General features: G+C 47.0%; 1 protein-coding gene across 2 annotated transcripts; it reads left to right on the plus strand.

The window, feature by feature from the left end:
- The first annotated feature begins 20 nt into the window (after positions 1–20).
- Positions 21–15,194, plus strand: dcaf1 (ddb1 and cul4 associated factor 1). Of its 2 annotated transcripts, none has more exons than XM_079272856.1 (25): positions 21–110; positions 932–1,052; positions 1,135–1,211; positions 1,305–1,378; positions 1,501–1,614; positions 2,106–2,243; positions 2,434–3,024; positions 3,625–3,726; positions 3,813–3,971; positions 4,923–5,102; positions 5,202–5,411; positions 5,598–5,767; positions 5,874–5,998; positions 6,271–6,506; positions 7,144–8,219; positions 8,315–8,513; positions 8,707–8,789; positions 9,743–9,827; positions 9,928–10,161; positions 11,257–11,350; positions 11,849–11,953; positions 12,175–12,248; positions 12,391–12,486; positions 12,579–12,819; positions 13,875–15,194. In XM_079272856.1, the coding sequence occupies exons 2-25, from the start codon at positions 940–942 to the stop codon at positions 13,928–13,930; spliced, it is 4,632 nt and encodes a 1,543-aa protein (XP_079128982.1). In that variant the 5' UTR covers positions 21–110; positions 932–939; the 3' UTR covers positions 13,931–15,194. The 2 variants fall into 2 exon arrangements, with proteins under 2 accessions (XP_079128982.1, XP_079128981.1); XM_079272855.1 differs by having other exon boundaries at positions 62–215.
- Positions 15,195–16,218: the final 1,024 nt, after the last annotated feature.

Below are 16,218 nucleotides of genomic sequence, written 5' to 3' on the forward strand. Positions count from 1 at the left end.
GACTGTCGCTGGTGAAATGACGTCGGCAACGTGTTCGCCATAATGATAATAAACTGTGGACGCAAAGCTACAATAAAGCAAACTAAGCGTTGGCTGTGAAACGGTGATCGGTACGTAAATAGTCACATAGGAACCATCCGGTCTGGACCGGTATCGGTGGATACAAGTCTCGGCAAATTTGGTATAACCGGAAAAGAACTGAGCGGAACAACGAGGTAAAGTTAGCATGCTAGCTAAGTAGCCAGGTTCACCTGTGATGCTGCTAGCTAGCTACTCTTTGCTAACTCAACGCTAGGTGGTGGTTACGCGTACAGGCAGCTTCCGTTGGTTCAAGTATGATTTTAATAGGACACAATAAACTGTACGTGTCTGTACAGCTCAGGCTTAATGCGGACTATAGCACAGGAAGTCAAAACAAAAGTGACCACTTTTAAGAGTGTCGCTAGCGAGCTGTGTGTGTTAGCTTCCTTGTTTAGCCACAGTGTAGCTAGCCAAAATCGCAACAGGCAGACCAGTACAGTGATTAATGGCTGCAAGTAAATGAAGGGGAAAACATGCTGATGGTGTTGAGTGTTGGAGCTTTATCTCCCAATCAAAGCAGAAATTATGCGAGAATATTTAAATCTCATATGCTAACTTGAAAAGTAATGTTTTTGACAGTTTCAGTCCCTGGAGAGCAGCTGCACCTAAACACACACACGAGTTGTTCTTAACGCATTGTTCTCCTGTTTATTAGCGAAATTTATCATCTGACTGCAATCACACTTTCCTTATATTTGTGATTCAGTGGTGTTTGTTGACTTTTTTAAGATTATAAATAGATGCAAAACAGCAGCGCTCTTTGTTTTGACCCCATGGAGTAGCAGATGAGTCTGGACTGGATGTGTTATTCATGGAATCAAATGATATTAAGTGCATGCCATCCTCACAGGCTGCGCCATGGCGTCGGCATCTGCGAGTGTGGACTCCAAGGCAGAGCTGACTGCTCTACTGGAACAGTGGGAGAGGGAGCAGCAAGGTGGCACTCAGGAGCTGGTCAGCATCCTCACAAAGTAAGTAGCTGTGCCTCTGTGCTCATTTACAGACTGGTGTGTTTTGTTGAGTAAAGGTGGTAAATGTGCTGAAACTTTACAGAATCTCTGAGCTGGTTGAGAAAGAGACGGAGGAGTACCACAAAGCGGACCCTGACCCTTTTGATGACCGACACCCTGGTATGAAAATAAAACAAAACAACACGTGTGAATATTAATGGGGATTTGATTAACGTGTATGTGTGTTTTTGATATTTCTCTCTCGGCCACTAGGGAGAGCTGACCCGGAATGCGTGTTAGGACACCTGCTCAAGATCCTGTTCAAGAATGATGACTTCATGAACACGGTACGAATGGATAGAGTACAATGCAGACAAAACATTTTATGCAAAATAAGGGGAGGGGGGGGGGATTTATATTCTCGTGTCTGAGTCAGACATTGATTGGTTTTCTTTTCTTCCCTCTGTAGTTGGTGAATAGCTATGTGATGACCAGCAGAGAATTCTCCCTCAATGCAGCAGCCTGTCGCCTGCTTCAGAACATCATGCCTGGATTGGAGACGGCCGTGGTCTTTCAGGAGAAGGTGGGTCATTTCTGAGTTCATGATGAGATAACAGTGTTCAGCTTGTTCTCTGTTCAAACAACGCGTGTCGTTTATTTGAGCTTTTACGTTCTTGTAGTCTTCTAGCTGCACATCCAACATGTTGTGTTCAGAGGTTGGTACATCAGGTAATACACACCTTCTACTGGGGACAGTTTGTATTTGTGTTTAGCCGTCCCACAAGAGGTATTCAGTTTTCTGTTTGTGGAGTCACAGTCCAGCCTGCAGGGTAGTTACGCTTTGACTGTCGCTCTGTGAGGACTGAGGTAAACGTTCCCCTGATTCTTTTTTTGAAGTTACAAAATCTTTCCAAGGTTCATTTTGAAAAGTTAACAAAACCTACAATATCAATACTTCTTATTTAGAGCTACATCTAAATGATGGAAGCAGTCAGAAAATAAGAACATACAGAACGCCTCCATGTTCTCCTTTCTCTACGTATTTCACCGTTCTCCTGTGTTCCTTCTCCTCAGGAGGGCATAGTTGAAAGGCTGTTTAAGTGGGCTCAGGAGGCCGAGCAGCCCCTCAGAATCTACGCCACAGGCTTGTTGGCCGGCGCTATGGAGAACCAGGACATCGCGGCCAACTACAGGGAGGAGAACTCTGTTTTGGTCAGTGTGGAATTCTGCTCTCACGTTTTACTTTTAACGAATGATGTGAAAGTACACAGTGACAGACGAGGCATTACAACACGAGCTCTGTTATCCCACAATGCATCAGAGCAGTTTGCTCATCGTCACCAGGTGACGTGAAGGAGCGTCGTTCCGTCAACTTGTTTTTTTTCTTGCCTCACTCTGACAGGTTCCTTTGATGCTGCACCGGATGCGCGAGCTTCAGGATAAGGACGCGGAGAACAAAAGGGACATCAAACGCCCCGGCCCCAGGAAGACGTTGAGCGAGCCGCTGCTGCCTTTGGACGAGGAGACCGTCGACGGAGGCTTCGAGGAGAAGCCCTTCACACCGGGGAGAAACGGAGCGGAGGGGGCGGGGCCGGAGGAGGACGGCGAAATTCCCTTCTCGACCATCGAGCCCGAAAACGAGCTTTCGTTCCGACTCAACTCCCCCCATAAGACCAGCAGCCACGCCAACTCGGCCGTTAAGACCATGATGAAGCCCATGTCCGCCCCGGGGTCGCTGATACACCAAGGCGTGTCGGACGGCAGCAGCTACCTAAAAAGGAAGGCGGAGAGGGAGAGCGGCAGGACCCTGAAACAGAAGCTAAATTTCTCTCTGCCAGACCCAGACAGGAACTTCAGTGAGCTTTCCAACAGCAGCTGGTCTGAGACGAGCCCCTGGGTGATCGGCAACAATTACCACCTGTACCCTCTGACCCCGGAGATCGAGCAGAGGCTCATCCTGCAGTATCTCACGCCTCTGGGAGAATATCAGGAGGTTTGTCCCTTACCACCGGCCTACACCGTGTACAGTGAAATGCTGTTCTGAAGCATGCAAATGTGCTTTTTTTTAAATCACTTCGTGCAAGTTATATATTTTCCTTGTCTTGTCACAGACTTACCAGTAGATGTCAGTCTTCCTTAACCTCTCACCACTCTGGCCCTTTGTTTAGAGGGCTTGGGGACAGAGGATGATAAGCGTAGATAAAAAGTCAACAGTTCCCACCACATAGAAGTTATCTATCTGAAAGCTGGGAACATGAAGCTCAGCAGTGTGCGCCAAGGTGTTCTCGTCGTAAAAATTCATTAAAATAATTTTTGACTGTGTAAAAGAGCATAGAACATTCTGATGGAGGTATGTGATGGCCATCCCCATGCTTACTTACAAGTTGTTGCGTGACATGTTGGTACCAATCGATTCCTCAGATATTCTAGTTTGATACGACACCTTACTCAAGCTTTTTTGTCTTCACCTCGTGCATTTGTAGTCTGTACAGGAAGAAGCTTTGGTTCACCATTGGTTCCAGTGACCAGCCATTTACAGGGTTCACCAGTGAAAACATGATTTCAGTGTTCTTGATGCTCCTCCTCCCTGCAGCTGCTGGCCGTGTTCATGCAGATGGGAGCCCGTGAGCTGCTCATGCATTACATGGACCTAAAGCAGACCAATGACGTGCAGCTCACCTTCGAGGCTCTGAAGGTAACCCCCCCCCCCCCCCCCCGTGACCCTCCATGGGGCCGAAGCAGAAGGTCCACAGCTCTTCTGACTTCTCTCTCTTCTCGCAGTACCTGGCGTCTCTGCTGCTGCACAAGAAGTTCGCTGCAGAGTTCGTGGCTCACGGAGGAGTTCAGAAGCTGCTGGAAATCCCCCGGCCGTCCATGGCTGCTACCGGAGTGTCTCTGTGCCTGTACTACCTCGCCTATAACCAGGACGCCATGGAAAGGGTACAGAACACACGCACAGCATGCGAACACACTGTACTTTGTGCCGTACATGTCAAAGGAAAGCTTTGCAGTTATACTGCATTGTGATATAAGATATTGTCTTGAATTTAGATAATGATGACATTGTGATTTATCTCAAAAGTACCTAAAGGATGCTTTAAGATGTAATGATGCAATTATGAACTGGTCTGTCTGTTGTATTTAAGTTTAATGAACACCAGGTTCCTCCACTGTTCTGGTCATCATGTTCTCTTGCTCACAAATGTCTTGTGTGTAAATGTGTTGCATACAACAAACCCGCATCTCTGCACCAAACGTGACGTTGAGACAAAACGTATACAGTATGAATGGTTAATGTGGACACACCGGTGGAATAAGATCAAGTGATTACCGTACTTTAAAACTAATGAAACTGTATCTTAAGCTCTTTGTTGGGTTTGTATCCAGAGAAAGATTTACAGTGAAAGATCATTTATAGACCTCAACGCCAAAACGATGAATTAGTTTAGAAAAATATTCACAGAGCGAGCACTGCTCAACGGATAAGACGGATGTTATCAAGCTTTCGTTTAGAAAAGATAACTTGCGTATAAAAGGATAACAGCTTACATTTATGAACATATATGCAGGCCCTTCAATTATGTTCAGGATTTAGATTTAACCGACCATGAAGTGAAGGACTTATTTCTGTGGACAGCGCAGTTTACCGAGCTTGTGGAATAAAAATTTCTCTTCTAAATAGTTGTTATACTTTGAATCGATTGCAATAATTATACTCCATTTTCCATATTATACTTCCAGATTGGCATTTCTAAAAACAGTCTTTATTTATTTTGAGTTAATGCAGCGACTGTATGTTTTTCATTGTGTTAAAAATAAATGAAAACAATGTTGCTAACAATTGTTCTGTGGTGCACATCTGTGTTCTTAAGTGTGTCCTCTCCTCTCCAGGTGTGCATGCTGCCTCACTCCATCCTGTCGGACGTGGTTGGATACACGCTGTGGCTGCTGGAGTGCTCGCACGCGTCCGGCTGCTGCCACGCCACCATGTTCTTCTCCATCTCCTTCTCCTTCCGCGCCGTCCTGGAGCTCTTCGACCGGCAGGACGGGCTCCGACGCCTCGTCAACCTGGTAGGACGGACCGGCAGTGTGCTGCGTGCGAGCCGCGCTGTAAACGTGTGACGGACGCTGATGGTGTACTAGTGTATGACGTGAACGGACTCTTTCCAGATCAGCACTCTGGAGATCCTGAACCCGGAGGACCAGGGAGCGCTGCTGAGCGATGACGAGATTTTCTCCAGCAGGCAGACCGCCAAGCACACCTGCATGGCCCTGCGCAGGTACTTTGAGGCCCACCTGGCCATCAAGGTGGAGCAGGTGAAGCAATCCCTCCAGCGCACAGAGGGGGGCGCCCCCATTCACTCCCAACCATACTATAAGGTAAGACAACGATTGGTGGGATTTTTGCCCCAAAATAGTAAAAATGATATGACAATTCAAGAATAACGAGTCTCCCTCTCATCTCACTGTAACTAATCTGTGATCCCACATTTTGGAAAGGCAGCGTGAATGAAATGCACATCCGTCTGAACTCCCGCCCTGACCTTTTGTGTGCTCGTCCTGCAGGCGGTCAGCTATAGCCGCGAGCAGGTGGTGGAAATGATGGAGTTTCTGATCGAGTACGGCCCGCTCAGACTCTACTGGGAACCAGCGGAGTTCTTTCACAAGCTGTCATGTGTCCAGCTCCTCCTGCAGCTCATTTCCATCGCCTGTGACTGGAGGACCTACTATGGCAGGTATGGACCAGGAAGTAACTCTCCTTTCCTTTATTCCATGAAGTGTTATGTGGCGGTGTAAGGATTTGATAATATATTATGACGATGAATGTTTCTTGCCCTGTAGGAGCGATACAGTGCGTTATGCTCTCGACATCCTGAGCATCCTCACAGTTGTTCCAAAGACCCAGCTGTTGTTGTCGGAGGCCGTCGCTGTGCTTGATGAGGGAGGATCCGCTGTTTCCACTGTTGGTAGGGGTCGTCATGCTACTTACGTCTTTTATATTCTGCATGAAACGACAACGTATGCGGACAATAGTCGCTCACGCATTCAAGCAGCATGGCATTTACAGAATGTTTGGTCAGCCGCCATTATAATAAATCCTGTTTACTCTACACAGAATGTAATAACATGCAGTGGCTTTGTATTTTGATTCATTTCATAAACCCTGTGCCCAGCTGGTACTCCCAAGTATTATTTTTGTGTTTTTTCCTCTAAGTGTCTGTGTTTCATGTTCCCTCAGGAATGAGTATAGTCCTGGCAGTAGCCGAGGGAGAGGTGTTTGTAAATGATGCCGACATTCAGAAGTCGGCTCTGCAGGTCGTCATCAACTGCGTCTGTGCTCCGGACAAACGCATGTCCAGCATTGGCAAGTTCATCGCAGGCACGCCCCGTCGCCGCCTGCCTCAGCAGACCAAAGCCAGCGAGAGTGTGCTCACTAAGATGTGGAACGTGGTGCAGTCCAACAACGGCATCAAGGTACCGTTGAACGGTTCCAGGCTCTCAGGCCTTTGTGCTTGTTACGCCTGTGCGCCGGGGACAGCCGTAGCCGGAGGCGTTATGTTTTCGGGGTTGTCCGTCCGGTCCGGTCCGGTCCATCAGGAACACCTTGATGGGGTTTCCTTTAGATTTGGCACAAATGTCCACTTGGACTCAAGAATGAACTGATTAGAATTTGGAGGTCAAAGGTCAGCGTGACCTCACAAAAAAGTTACAGACACAAGTTTTTCATTCTCGACCTCTGGTTCTGAAAAGTGAAGCCAAAGCTTCATGTTCTTAAAGCTGCATTCTCTCTAGTGTCCACCAGGGGGCGACTCCTCTGGTTGTATAGAAGTCTATGAGAAAATGACTCTACTTCTCTCTTGATTTATTACCTCAGTAAACATTGTAAACATGAGTTTATGTCTCAATCTCTAGTTTCAAGTCTTCTTCAATACAGCGTGATGTTCATTTAGTACATTATGGTCCATTTAGAGTCACACAGACCATAAAGCAGGGGATGCTTTAGGGGCGGGGCTACTGTGATTCAGAGTATTTGTCCAGCTCGTGTCATGGCTGCGACTTCCTCTTTGTTTTGTCAACTATCGTTTCTTAACTTCCCGTGTCTGTCCCGAAGGTGCTGCTGTCCCTGCTGACGGTGAAGATGCCCATTACCGATGCAGATCAGATCCGAGCTCTGGCCTGTAAGGCTCTGGTGGGTCTGTCTCGCTCCACCTCCGTCAGACAGATCATCAGCAAGCTGCCTTTGTTCAGCAGCGGACACATCCAGCAGCTCATGAAGGAGCCCATGCTGCAGGACAAACGCAGCGAACACGTCAAGTTCTGCAAGTTCGCGGCCGAGCTGATCGAGAGGATTTCCGGGAAGCCGCTGCTGATCGGTACGGACGTGTCTCTGGCGTGGCTGCAGAGGGCCAGCGTGGTCGCCAAGTCCAGGATCTCCTTCCCCGAGAAAGAGCTGCTGCTGCTCATTAGGAACCACCTCGTGGCCAAAGGCCTTCACGACACAGCCACGACTCTCACAAAGGAGGCAGACCTCCCGATGGCGTGTCTGTCTCACCCGCCACATGCGGCTTCTGCTTTCCCCCCCGTCGCTCCTCCCCCACCCGGCTCCCCTGTCGCCACGTTACCCCGCACGCCACGTCTGGCCAACGGTGTCGGGTCGAGACTCGCAAGCCATCCCTCTCACTCGTCCACCCCGGGGTCCAGCAATCCACAAACGCGTCCCTCCACGTCTCAGCCCACCGTGTCCTCCTCCCCTGCGTTCCCCTGCACGTCCGTCCCGCCGTGCACCAACGGCTCCCCGCTCATCGGACGGATCGTTTTCTCGCGGGAACGGCAAGCCGCGTGCGCCACGGTGAGCTGCAAGAAACCCCGGGTGCTGAGACAGAAGTCTGACCACGGCGCCTTCAGCCAGAGTCCGGCCATGAAGAAGCAGTTCGACCGGCACCTGCCGTCCCCGCCTGCGTTAGACAGCATCATCACAGAGTACCTGAGGGAGCAGCATGCGCGCTGTAAAAACCCCGTGGCAACGTGCCCGCCCTTCTCCCTCTTCACCCCCCATCAGTGCCCCGAGCCCAAACAGAGACGCCAAGCACCCATCAACTTTACATCCCGTCACACCCGGAGGGTTATCTATCCGAAATACGGAGGGGTGGACGGAGGCTGCTTCGACAGACATCTCATCTTCAGCAGGTGGGTCGCTTTGTTTCCTTCCTTGAGCACAACGTGGGGTTTCTCCTCCAATCCTCCGCAGACCTTTTCGCCACATTTGTTCCTCCTCTTCTCAGGTTCCGTCCCATCTCCGTGTTCCGGGAGGCAGAAGAGGACGAGAGTGGGTTCATGTGTTGCGCCTTCTCAGCTCGCGAGCGGTTCCTGATGCTCGGGACGTGCACGGGGCAGCTCAAACTCTACAATGTGTTTACAGGCCAGGAGGAAGCCAGCTACAGCTGTCACAGCTCAGCCATCACTCACCTGGAGCCCTCGCGGGTTCGTAGAGAAACAGTTTCATGCTTCGTCTTGCTGTTGTTGTGTGTTCTTACTTTTCCTCCATATATAAGATATTTAAAGTCCCTCTCTGCTCGAGAATGTGTTTTGCAATATATGCAGGTTCTCAGAGTATATTCATGAGTCTATAACATGTATGGAGGAGATGTTTAACCATCACATCTGGTGCTTTTAGGATGGCTCTCTGCTCTTAACGTCGGCCTCTTGGAGTTACCCGCTGTCTGCTCTGTGGGGCATGAAATCAGTCTTCATCATGAAGTAAGTGATGTTGATACGAGAGACTAAAGACAGTTGTTATTTTTACCAGCTGCACACAAAGTCTGAGATATTGAAACATTTGCAGTGTTGCAAGACGGCGTGCACGACATGAATACAGTTTGACCATAGACTGTGGATCAACCGCTCCAGTACTGATATATAGTCTGTGTATTACCTCCAGTTATCCCAGTGTGGAGAAAGATAAGATAATCCTTTATTCGTCCCGCAGTGGGAAACGGAAGCAATGTACTGCTGTGGACGGGGACGTCATCAAAATATGTTTTAGCCGCCTTTAAAAAGGCCCATCCGAAAAAAAAGATCAATATCGGGTTCTATAAAGTATATATCAAGTGTATGCAGTATTTATAATATTTTAGTTTACTTTGCCACGAGATCGGGCAACTGAAGCCGTTGTATCTATCTGCTCTCGCCAGAGTCACCAGACTCCATTGACAAAAACATGTTATTCCCCAGAACGTGGCTGAGTTGCTGGTCGACAGCCGTCTCCGTCGGTTAGTTTGTTTCGGTCATTGTGGGACTTTGGTGAATCAAACCAAAGCCCCACAATGACACAAACAGACCAATTAAGACGGCGGTAGACCAGCAACTCGCGTGTTCTTCAAGTTAGAATTAGTTTCTTTGAAAAGAGTCTGGTGGCTCTGGTGAGAGCACAGATGATGGCTTCTGTACGGACTGTACAGCTCTCTCACGGCAGAGTTACCCGATGTTCTGTACATTCCGGTGACGTCCCGCCTGCCTAAGAGGGAGCTGCAGAAAAGAGATGACATGCTGTTTAATTATGCCCGGAGGCTGCCGTCTTCAGTTCATGGAACGCAAGCAGTTGGCATCGTTCATCCTTCCAGTATAACCACGGCATTACTGGCATTCATGACGACTCTGCGTTTGTACTCACTGGCGCCGTGTTTTTGATGAAATGTTGAAATGTTCTTCAGGCATTCTTTTCTGGGCGACCATTACGTGGAGTTCAGTAAACTCTCACAAGATCGTGTCATTGGGACGAAGGAACACATAGCGCGGGTACGTGTGTCAGCGTTCTGTTTCCAAACATGATGTGGAGAGATAAACCCGCATTACGCCTCAGTGGTGCAGGCTTACGTTCTGCTCTTCTCTTTGCCAGATTTATGACATCCAGACGGGTCAGGTAACTCTGAAGTTAAACAACCCGGACCTGGCCAACAACTACAAGAGGAACTGTGCCACCTTCAACCCGACGGACGACCTGGTGCTGAACGACGGCGTGCTGTGGGACGTGCGCACGGCTCAGGCCATCCACAAGTTTGACAAGTTCAACATGAACATCAGCGGCGTGTTCCATCCCAACGGCCTGGAGGTCATCGTCAACACGGAAATTGTATCCTTGAGACCTCAGTAGAGTAGACTAACTAAGCCTTCCAATACTCCTACTACAGACTATTTAGTACGTCCCAGTGTCAAATGCAGTACGCCAAAAATACCCGGATGTCCGACTGTGTCCGGTTGCATCTTTAAGCATGCAAGCTCTGACCCACAATCCTCTGCACAACGAATATATGAGCAGTGGAGTCAAATGTGCAGTGAAATGACGATGTAGTGCGTCCCAATTGAATGCATACTACATTAAATAGTATACATACTTTGTTAGGGCAGCTGCAGTACGTAGTACAAGTACAAAGGAAAGGTATGTGGTAGTTTGAATGCAGCTTAAAATGCCATAATCACGGCGAGGGGTCCTGCACCTCCGCTTTTTCAGACATGACTGTCTCAAATACTCCGCTGATAAAAGCATTTATCGTCTTGGAATTCTACAAATAATTTGTCTTTCGACACTTTAGAAACAGGAGGTCTTAAATGTCTTCATTTGAGTCAATATTTTGCAGCAGAAATTAAATCGTTTACAGAATATTCAGCCTTCAACAAAGCGTAAGAGTCTACAGCCAAACCAGTGGCTGTACTGAGGCGCGACGCTCTCTGAGCTCAATGCTAACGTCAGCATGCTAACGTCAGCATGCTAAGTCCCCTCACAATCACAATGCTCACGCTCTGATGTGTTAGTAAGTGTAATGTGTACCATGTCCATCATCTTAGTTCAGCATTAAAGGATCATCAGAGTTCTTACAATCCATCCTGAAGGGGACATCACAAATAGACCTACATCTAATCTTTGCAACTAATTACTCAAATTAAAAGTGGTTGCATTAGTGCGGTTACAGACGGCTCTTTCAACATCATACTTTAGTAATGAATATTCAGCAAAACGTTAAAGCGCAAGATCGTATCGGTGTTTGAAGTTGTCGTCGCTCCAATGATGGATGAGCTTTAATTTCACTGCCAAACATTAAATATTTATTGCACGGAAAATTGATTTCATAACCCAGTGGATGGTTTTAATTGCTGTGTCATTAAATCCGAAGCAGATTGAGTTGATCCAAATGAAAAGCGGTGTCGTGGTCCTTAGTCGGAGGTTCAGTGGGACCTGCGGACCTTCCACCTCCTCCACACGGTCCCCGCTCTGGACCAGTGCCGAATAGTCTTCAACAACAACGGCACCGTCATCTATGGAGGTACGTACAGAAGCCGCTGCATGATGGGTAAGCCGCTGCATGATGGGTAATCCGCTGCATGATGGGTAATCCACAGCGCTTTGGCGTCGAGCCTGCAACTCGCTCCACAGTCGGCGCGAGTGTGTGAAAGGTGCGTTTTTAATTATGTGAGCATGTGTGTGTTTGTAGGGAGGTGTGAACGGAGCCTGTAGGTAGGGGGGTGTTTGTGTGTGTGTGTGTGTGTGTGTGTGTGTGTGTGTGTGTGTGTGTGTGTGTGTGTGTGTGTGTGTGTGTGTGTGTGTGTGTGTGTGTGTGTGTGTGTGCGCGCGCGTGTGTTTATGTGTGTGTGCGCTTGGTACCACCGTCACTCAGAGCCATATGGGCAGAAGGCTCAGCGTTGGACTTGCAGCAGAGGGAACCAGCTGGTTCACGCTCAATACGGCGGCCGCGGAGCCCCGACCTCACGCTGTGTTTTTTATTCACTCTCTCACTCGCGCTGTGGCTCTTTGGCTTCTGCAGCGATGTTGCAGGCCGACGATGAAGACGACATGATGGAGATGCAGATAAAAAGTCCGTTTGGTTCGTCGTTCAGGACCTTCAATGCCACGGACTACAAACCAATCGGTAGGTGTCCCTCGCCTCCCTTTCATTGAGTTCAATTAAATAATGAAGTCATTTCTTCTCCAAGTCCTCCATGATGATGGAGGGGTTTTTACTTGGAATGTATATATATGTATGTATATGCAGTAGTTGATAATCATGATTGATTGCTTTAATATTTAGTTTTTTATTGCAATATTTTCAGAGAATGTACTTCCTCCACATGTTCTTTACTCTCTTCTCAGCCACCATTGATGTCAAGAGGAATATATTTGATCTTTGCACTGATACCAAAGACTGCTACCTTGCTGTGATTGAGGTAAATTCTCTTCGCAATGTTGCTTTAGGTGTCAGTGACTTTTTGGCTGAAATTTGTGATGATTGATGTCTTATTTTTATTTTATTTTATTTTTACATTTATGAAAGAATGAAATGTCTTTTTCGTCCTGCGTGTCCCGTAGAACCAAGACTCTGTGAACACTGACACGGTGTGCAGGCTGTACGAAGTCGGCCGGCAGAGACTTGCAGAGGAAGAGGAGGAGGACGAGGAGGATCAGGTTCCAACTTTGTTCTTTTCAAGTTAAAATATCGTACTGACTCTGAGGTTGCTGTCGTTCTGTAACTCACCATTTTCTTTCTTTGTCGTCAGGAGGATGACGATCAGGAGGACGACGACGACGACGAGGACTCGGACGATGACATCGACACGGATCCTCTCATCGCCGAGCTGGAGAACGGCGGCGACGATGAGGACGACGAAGAGGAGGATGATGGGAACGACGAATTCTCTCCCTCCGACGAAGAGGTGTCACGCCTGCTCGAAGACGGTGTTGACGTCGGGGACGACGACGACTCTGATAATGACGACGTTGATCTGGATGGAGACAACGGTGAGTAGATGCTGTCTGCAGGTTCTTATTCACCTCACCACTGCATTGTGGGATTTGTAGTTTTACTTCCATTTTATTCATTCTTTGCTCCGTGTCTGCAGCTTTATCATCCTTTATTTTCTAAAACTACTTTTAAAAAGGCTTAAACATTGTTTATAATTTCATAATAATAAGTTAAATGAAGAACCACCAGTTTTAGCGATAGCTAACCAGATAGCTAACATGTCAGCTTTTTTTTAATCCTGATCGTCTGGGGATGTGTTCTTTGTACGTGGTTAACCCAGTTTGCTTGATTTGACTGTTTATGATTTGACACAAGTTTAGATTGTTATTCAGATCTTGTCAGATCAACAAGCCCCTTTAGCACAGAACTGCAAAAGTTCAGGTAACCGAACGCTGAAAAATACATTATTAGGAAACCAAAACTGTGACAGTTAACTTTCATGAAGTAAAAACACACTATGAAAGGTTTAAAGACCTGTCAATCACAGTAAGCCCCGCCCTAAAGCATCCCCTGCTTTATGGTCTGTTTGACTCTAAATGGAGCATAATGTACTAAATGAACATCATGCTGTATTGAAGAAGACTTGAAACTAGAGATTGAGACATAAACTCATGTTTACAATGTTTACTGAGGGAATAAATCAAGAGAGAAGTAGAGTCATTTTCTCATAGACTTCTATACAACCAGAGGAGTCGCCCCCTGGTGGTCAGTAGAGAGAATGCAGGTTTAAGACACTTCAGCGTTAGCTTCACTTTTTGGAACCAGGAGCTAAATATACAAATAAACACCTTTGACTGCTGCAGAGTCGGGAATGAATGAATGCCGACAGTGACCCTTTCCACTAAAGACAAAAGCCAGATGTGATTGTGCTCTTTCTACAGTGGGAAAGGTGGATGAAGTGATGCAACGAGGCCGATGTTTGCTCCAGTTCTGTGTTTTCATGCTTGTCTGGTCACCGCGAGGAAACGTCGTCTTTCCCAGCGGAATGTCAAAACTGCTGTCTCTGTATCCCCACGTTTCTAAAATCTGTATTTGTCTGTCGCACCAACAGACAGCTCCGACAACTCTGACCTCGAGGACGACATCATCTTATCCCTGAACGAGTGAGGAGCCACCGGCGTCCGGGACCCGAGGATCCGGACGACGTTTGAGCTGCAGAGCGCGAGGCGAGAGGAGCCGACGGCATCAGCAGATGAGGTGGGAGATAACGTGGAGCGCTGCCAGTTTGAAACAGTAGGCGTCTGCACTCTGAGTGACGAGACCGAGGGAGAACAATCCCATAGAGATTTGCACACAAATTGACTGACTGGTGGGCCAGAAAACGATTGTAAACGCTATAGTTTTATATGTATAAGAAAAAAAGAAGTGTGGTTGATGAGGTGAGAAAATGTGCGGTGAGGAAAAGTTTTATATTTTATCACATTTACGGCTTTTTTTAAGCGAGCCTCTTCATTTGGTATTGATTCACTCACTTTGTAAGCCTCTGTTTGGTCACAGATTAGTGTTTGTTGGAGGAAAAGCTCTCTGCAGCGCCGTGTGGTCTGCGTTTGTGTGGCAAAGGATGCGACGGCGCTCTCTCTCTCTCGCTCCGTGTTTTTGCCAGAACGCCCGGAATGATCACCAAAAAGTAATAAAGCTTTTGAATCAGGCAGCTAACCTCATGCACAAACACGTCGCCGATGGCGTCAAAGCCGCCTTCAGGTTTTACTCTTAAAACCGCTGACCAAAAAACACCACACACACACACACACACACACACACAGCAGTGCCATTCGTGAACGTCGCCTCCTGATTTGATTGATGTACGGAGAGGAATGAAATCGGCTTGCTGCTCTTGTGTTGCTGAAGGAAGCGTAAATAGCGTGGACACTGTAACAAACAACTGTTGACACACCTGCTCACTGCCGGCACACGACGGCCACACGTGTGATTCTACGAGGCTTCATTGGGCCGATGGCAGGGTTTGGCCTTGCTTGAAGATGACGGGGCTTTGTGCTGTCGGTCCGTCACACGGGGAACATCTGACGTCTGGTGTTAAACTGATGAAATCGATCTTGCTATGAACCTTGAAAGAGAGCTCACATCGAAATAGAAGACGTTGGTCAAATTTAGAGTATTTTCATTTCAAACTTGACTTTCCTCCGAGTAGAGTGACAGGAGGCTTCAAACTTCCAACATTGTGAAAAACAAATGTTTTCTTCCACTTGCACACTTTTTTGAAAATGTTTGGATTGTTCCCATGTGTTCTTTTTGCCTTGTTTCTGTTCCCGGTTTCCTTTTTCCATGAGAAGACCTGGATGTTGAGTTCCTTGAGACCGTTTATGTACAGCTTGTATGTATCTAAAGTATTTTTACGATAAATAAAGACGGAAAATGATCTTTGTGTGCTTCTTTGATGACGTGTGAACGATGATCGGACGTTTCATAAGCTGCTGCAGGGGAGGAGTGAAAAACATGTGTGGCTTTTTAAAGGTGGCGATCTTGAAGATTTTCATTTAATTAAATGTCTTTTCAGTCACTGAAGGAGGTAACACTGATGAAAGTATTGCAATATTTATGTATTTTTCTGTCCTGAAAACAAATGCTGTGTCACTTTGTTCTCCATTGAACACAAACAAAAAGGGAACTTTGCAAACAATTTAAAAAAGTTAAGGCCACGCATCAACAACACAACTCCCGAATGACAACCTCTTCTGTACGTTTTCACTCAAATATACATTATAAGTCACCCAGGACTGAAATTATAAAGGTTCCACATTATAAAATGAGATTTTCATGTCTCTCGATTATTATAAAGTGCTTTAAATGCTGTGATTATTATTATAGTATTGAAACGCTCAATGCATAGAGAAATGCATGTATTCAGAAACTGCCTTTAAACGAGCCGTCAGCATCACATCTATACAGTATAGAGACCGTGTCACAGTTTTAAACGTTCTAAATTATTACAGTGTATGTCAAAGGGTGAATATTCAGACTGACGGTATCAGAAAAATGTGTTTTTTGAATCTTAAAGCAAGTATGAGCCTGGAAATGAGCATCATATGAGACCTTTAAGGATCCGCTTTAAGAGGAAGGAAGCGGTGCCCAGGAAGTCAAATTAACACACAAACGTGATCGTTCTATCGGGTTCCTACAAGCAAGGAGCTCCTGAAGGGAACCGTTAGGTCAATATTTTGAACCAGATGGTGAACTCTGGTTTGATGGAACACAGGGGAACTTAAACTTGTCTTCATAGAATCATACACAGCACAGCGTAGCTGCATTCAAGCCACCGTAAGCATTGAGGAGCAACTTTGGGGTTTAGCGTCTCGCTTAAGGACACTTTGACAAGTGGACATGAGGAGCGAGGAGGAGGGATCGAACCCCCGAAACTTGTGTTTAAAGCACCTCCC

Source organism: Melanostigma gelatinosum (genome assembly GCF_949748355.1).
Source record: "Melanostigma gelatinosum genome assembly, chromosome: 8".
Taxonomy (NCBI): domain Eukaryota; kingdom Metazoa; phylum Chordata; class Actinopteri; order Perciformes; family Zoarcidae; genus Melanostigma; species Melanostigma gelatinosum.

Excerpts from the sequence above, each read along its gene's own strand:
- dcaf1 (XM_079272856.1), top strand. The coding sequence starts at position 940 with ATGGCGTCGGCATCTGCGAGTGTGGACTCCAAGGCAGAGCTGACTGCT. Across the intron at positions 8,514-8,706 it reads CTCACCTGGAGCCCTCGCGG|GATGGCTCTCTGCTCTTAAC; the intron begins GTTCGTAGAGAA and ends TGGTGCTTTTAG. Across the intron at positions 12,820-13,874 it reads TGATCTGGATGGAGACAACG|ACAGCTCCGACAACTCTGAC; the intron begins GTGAGTAGATGC and ends TCGCACCAACAG.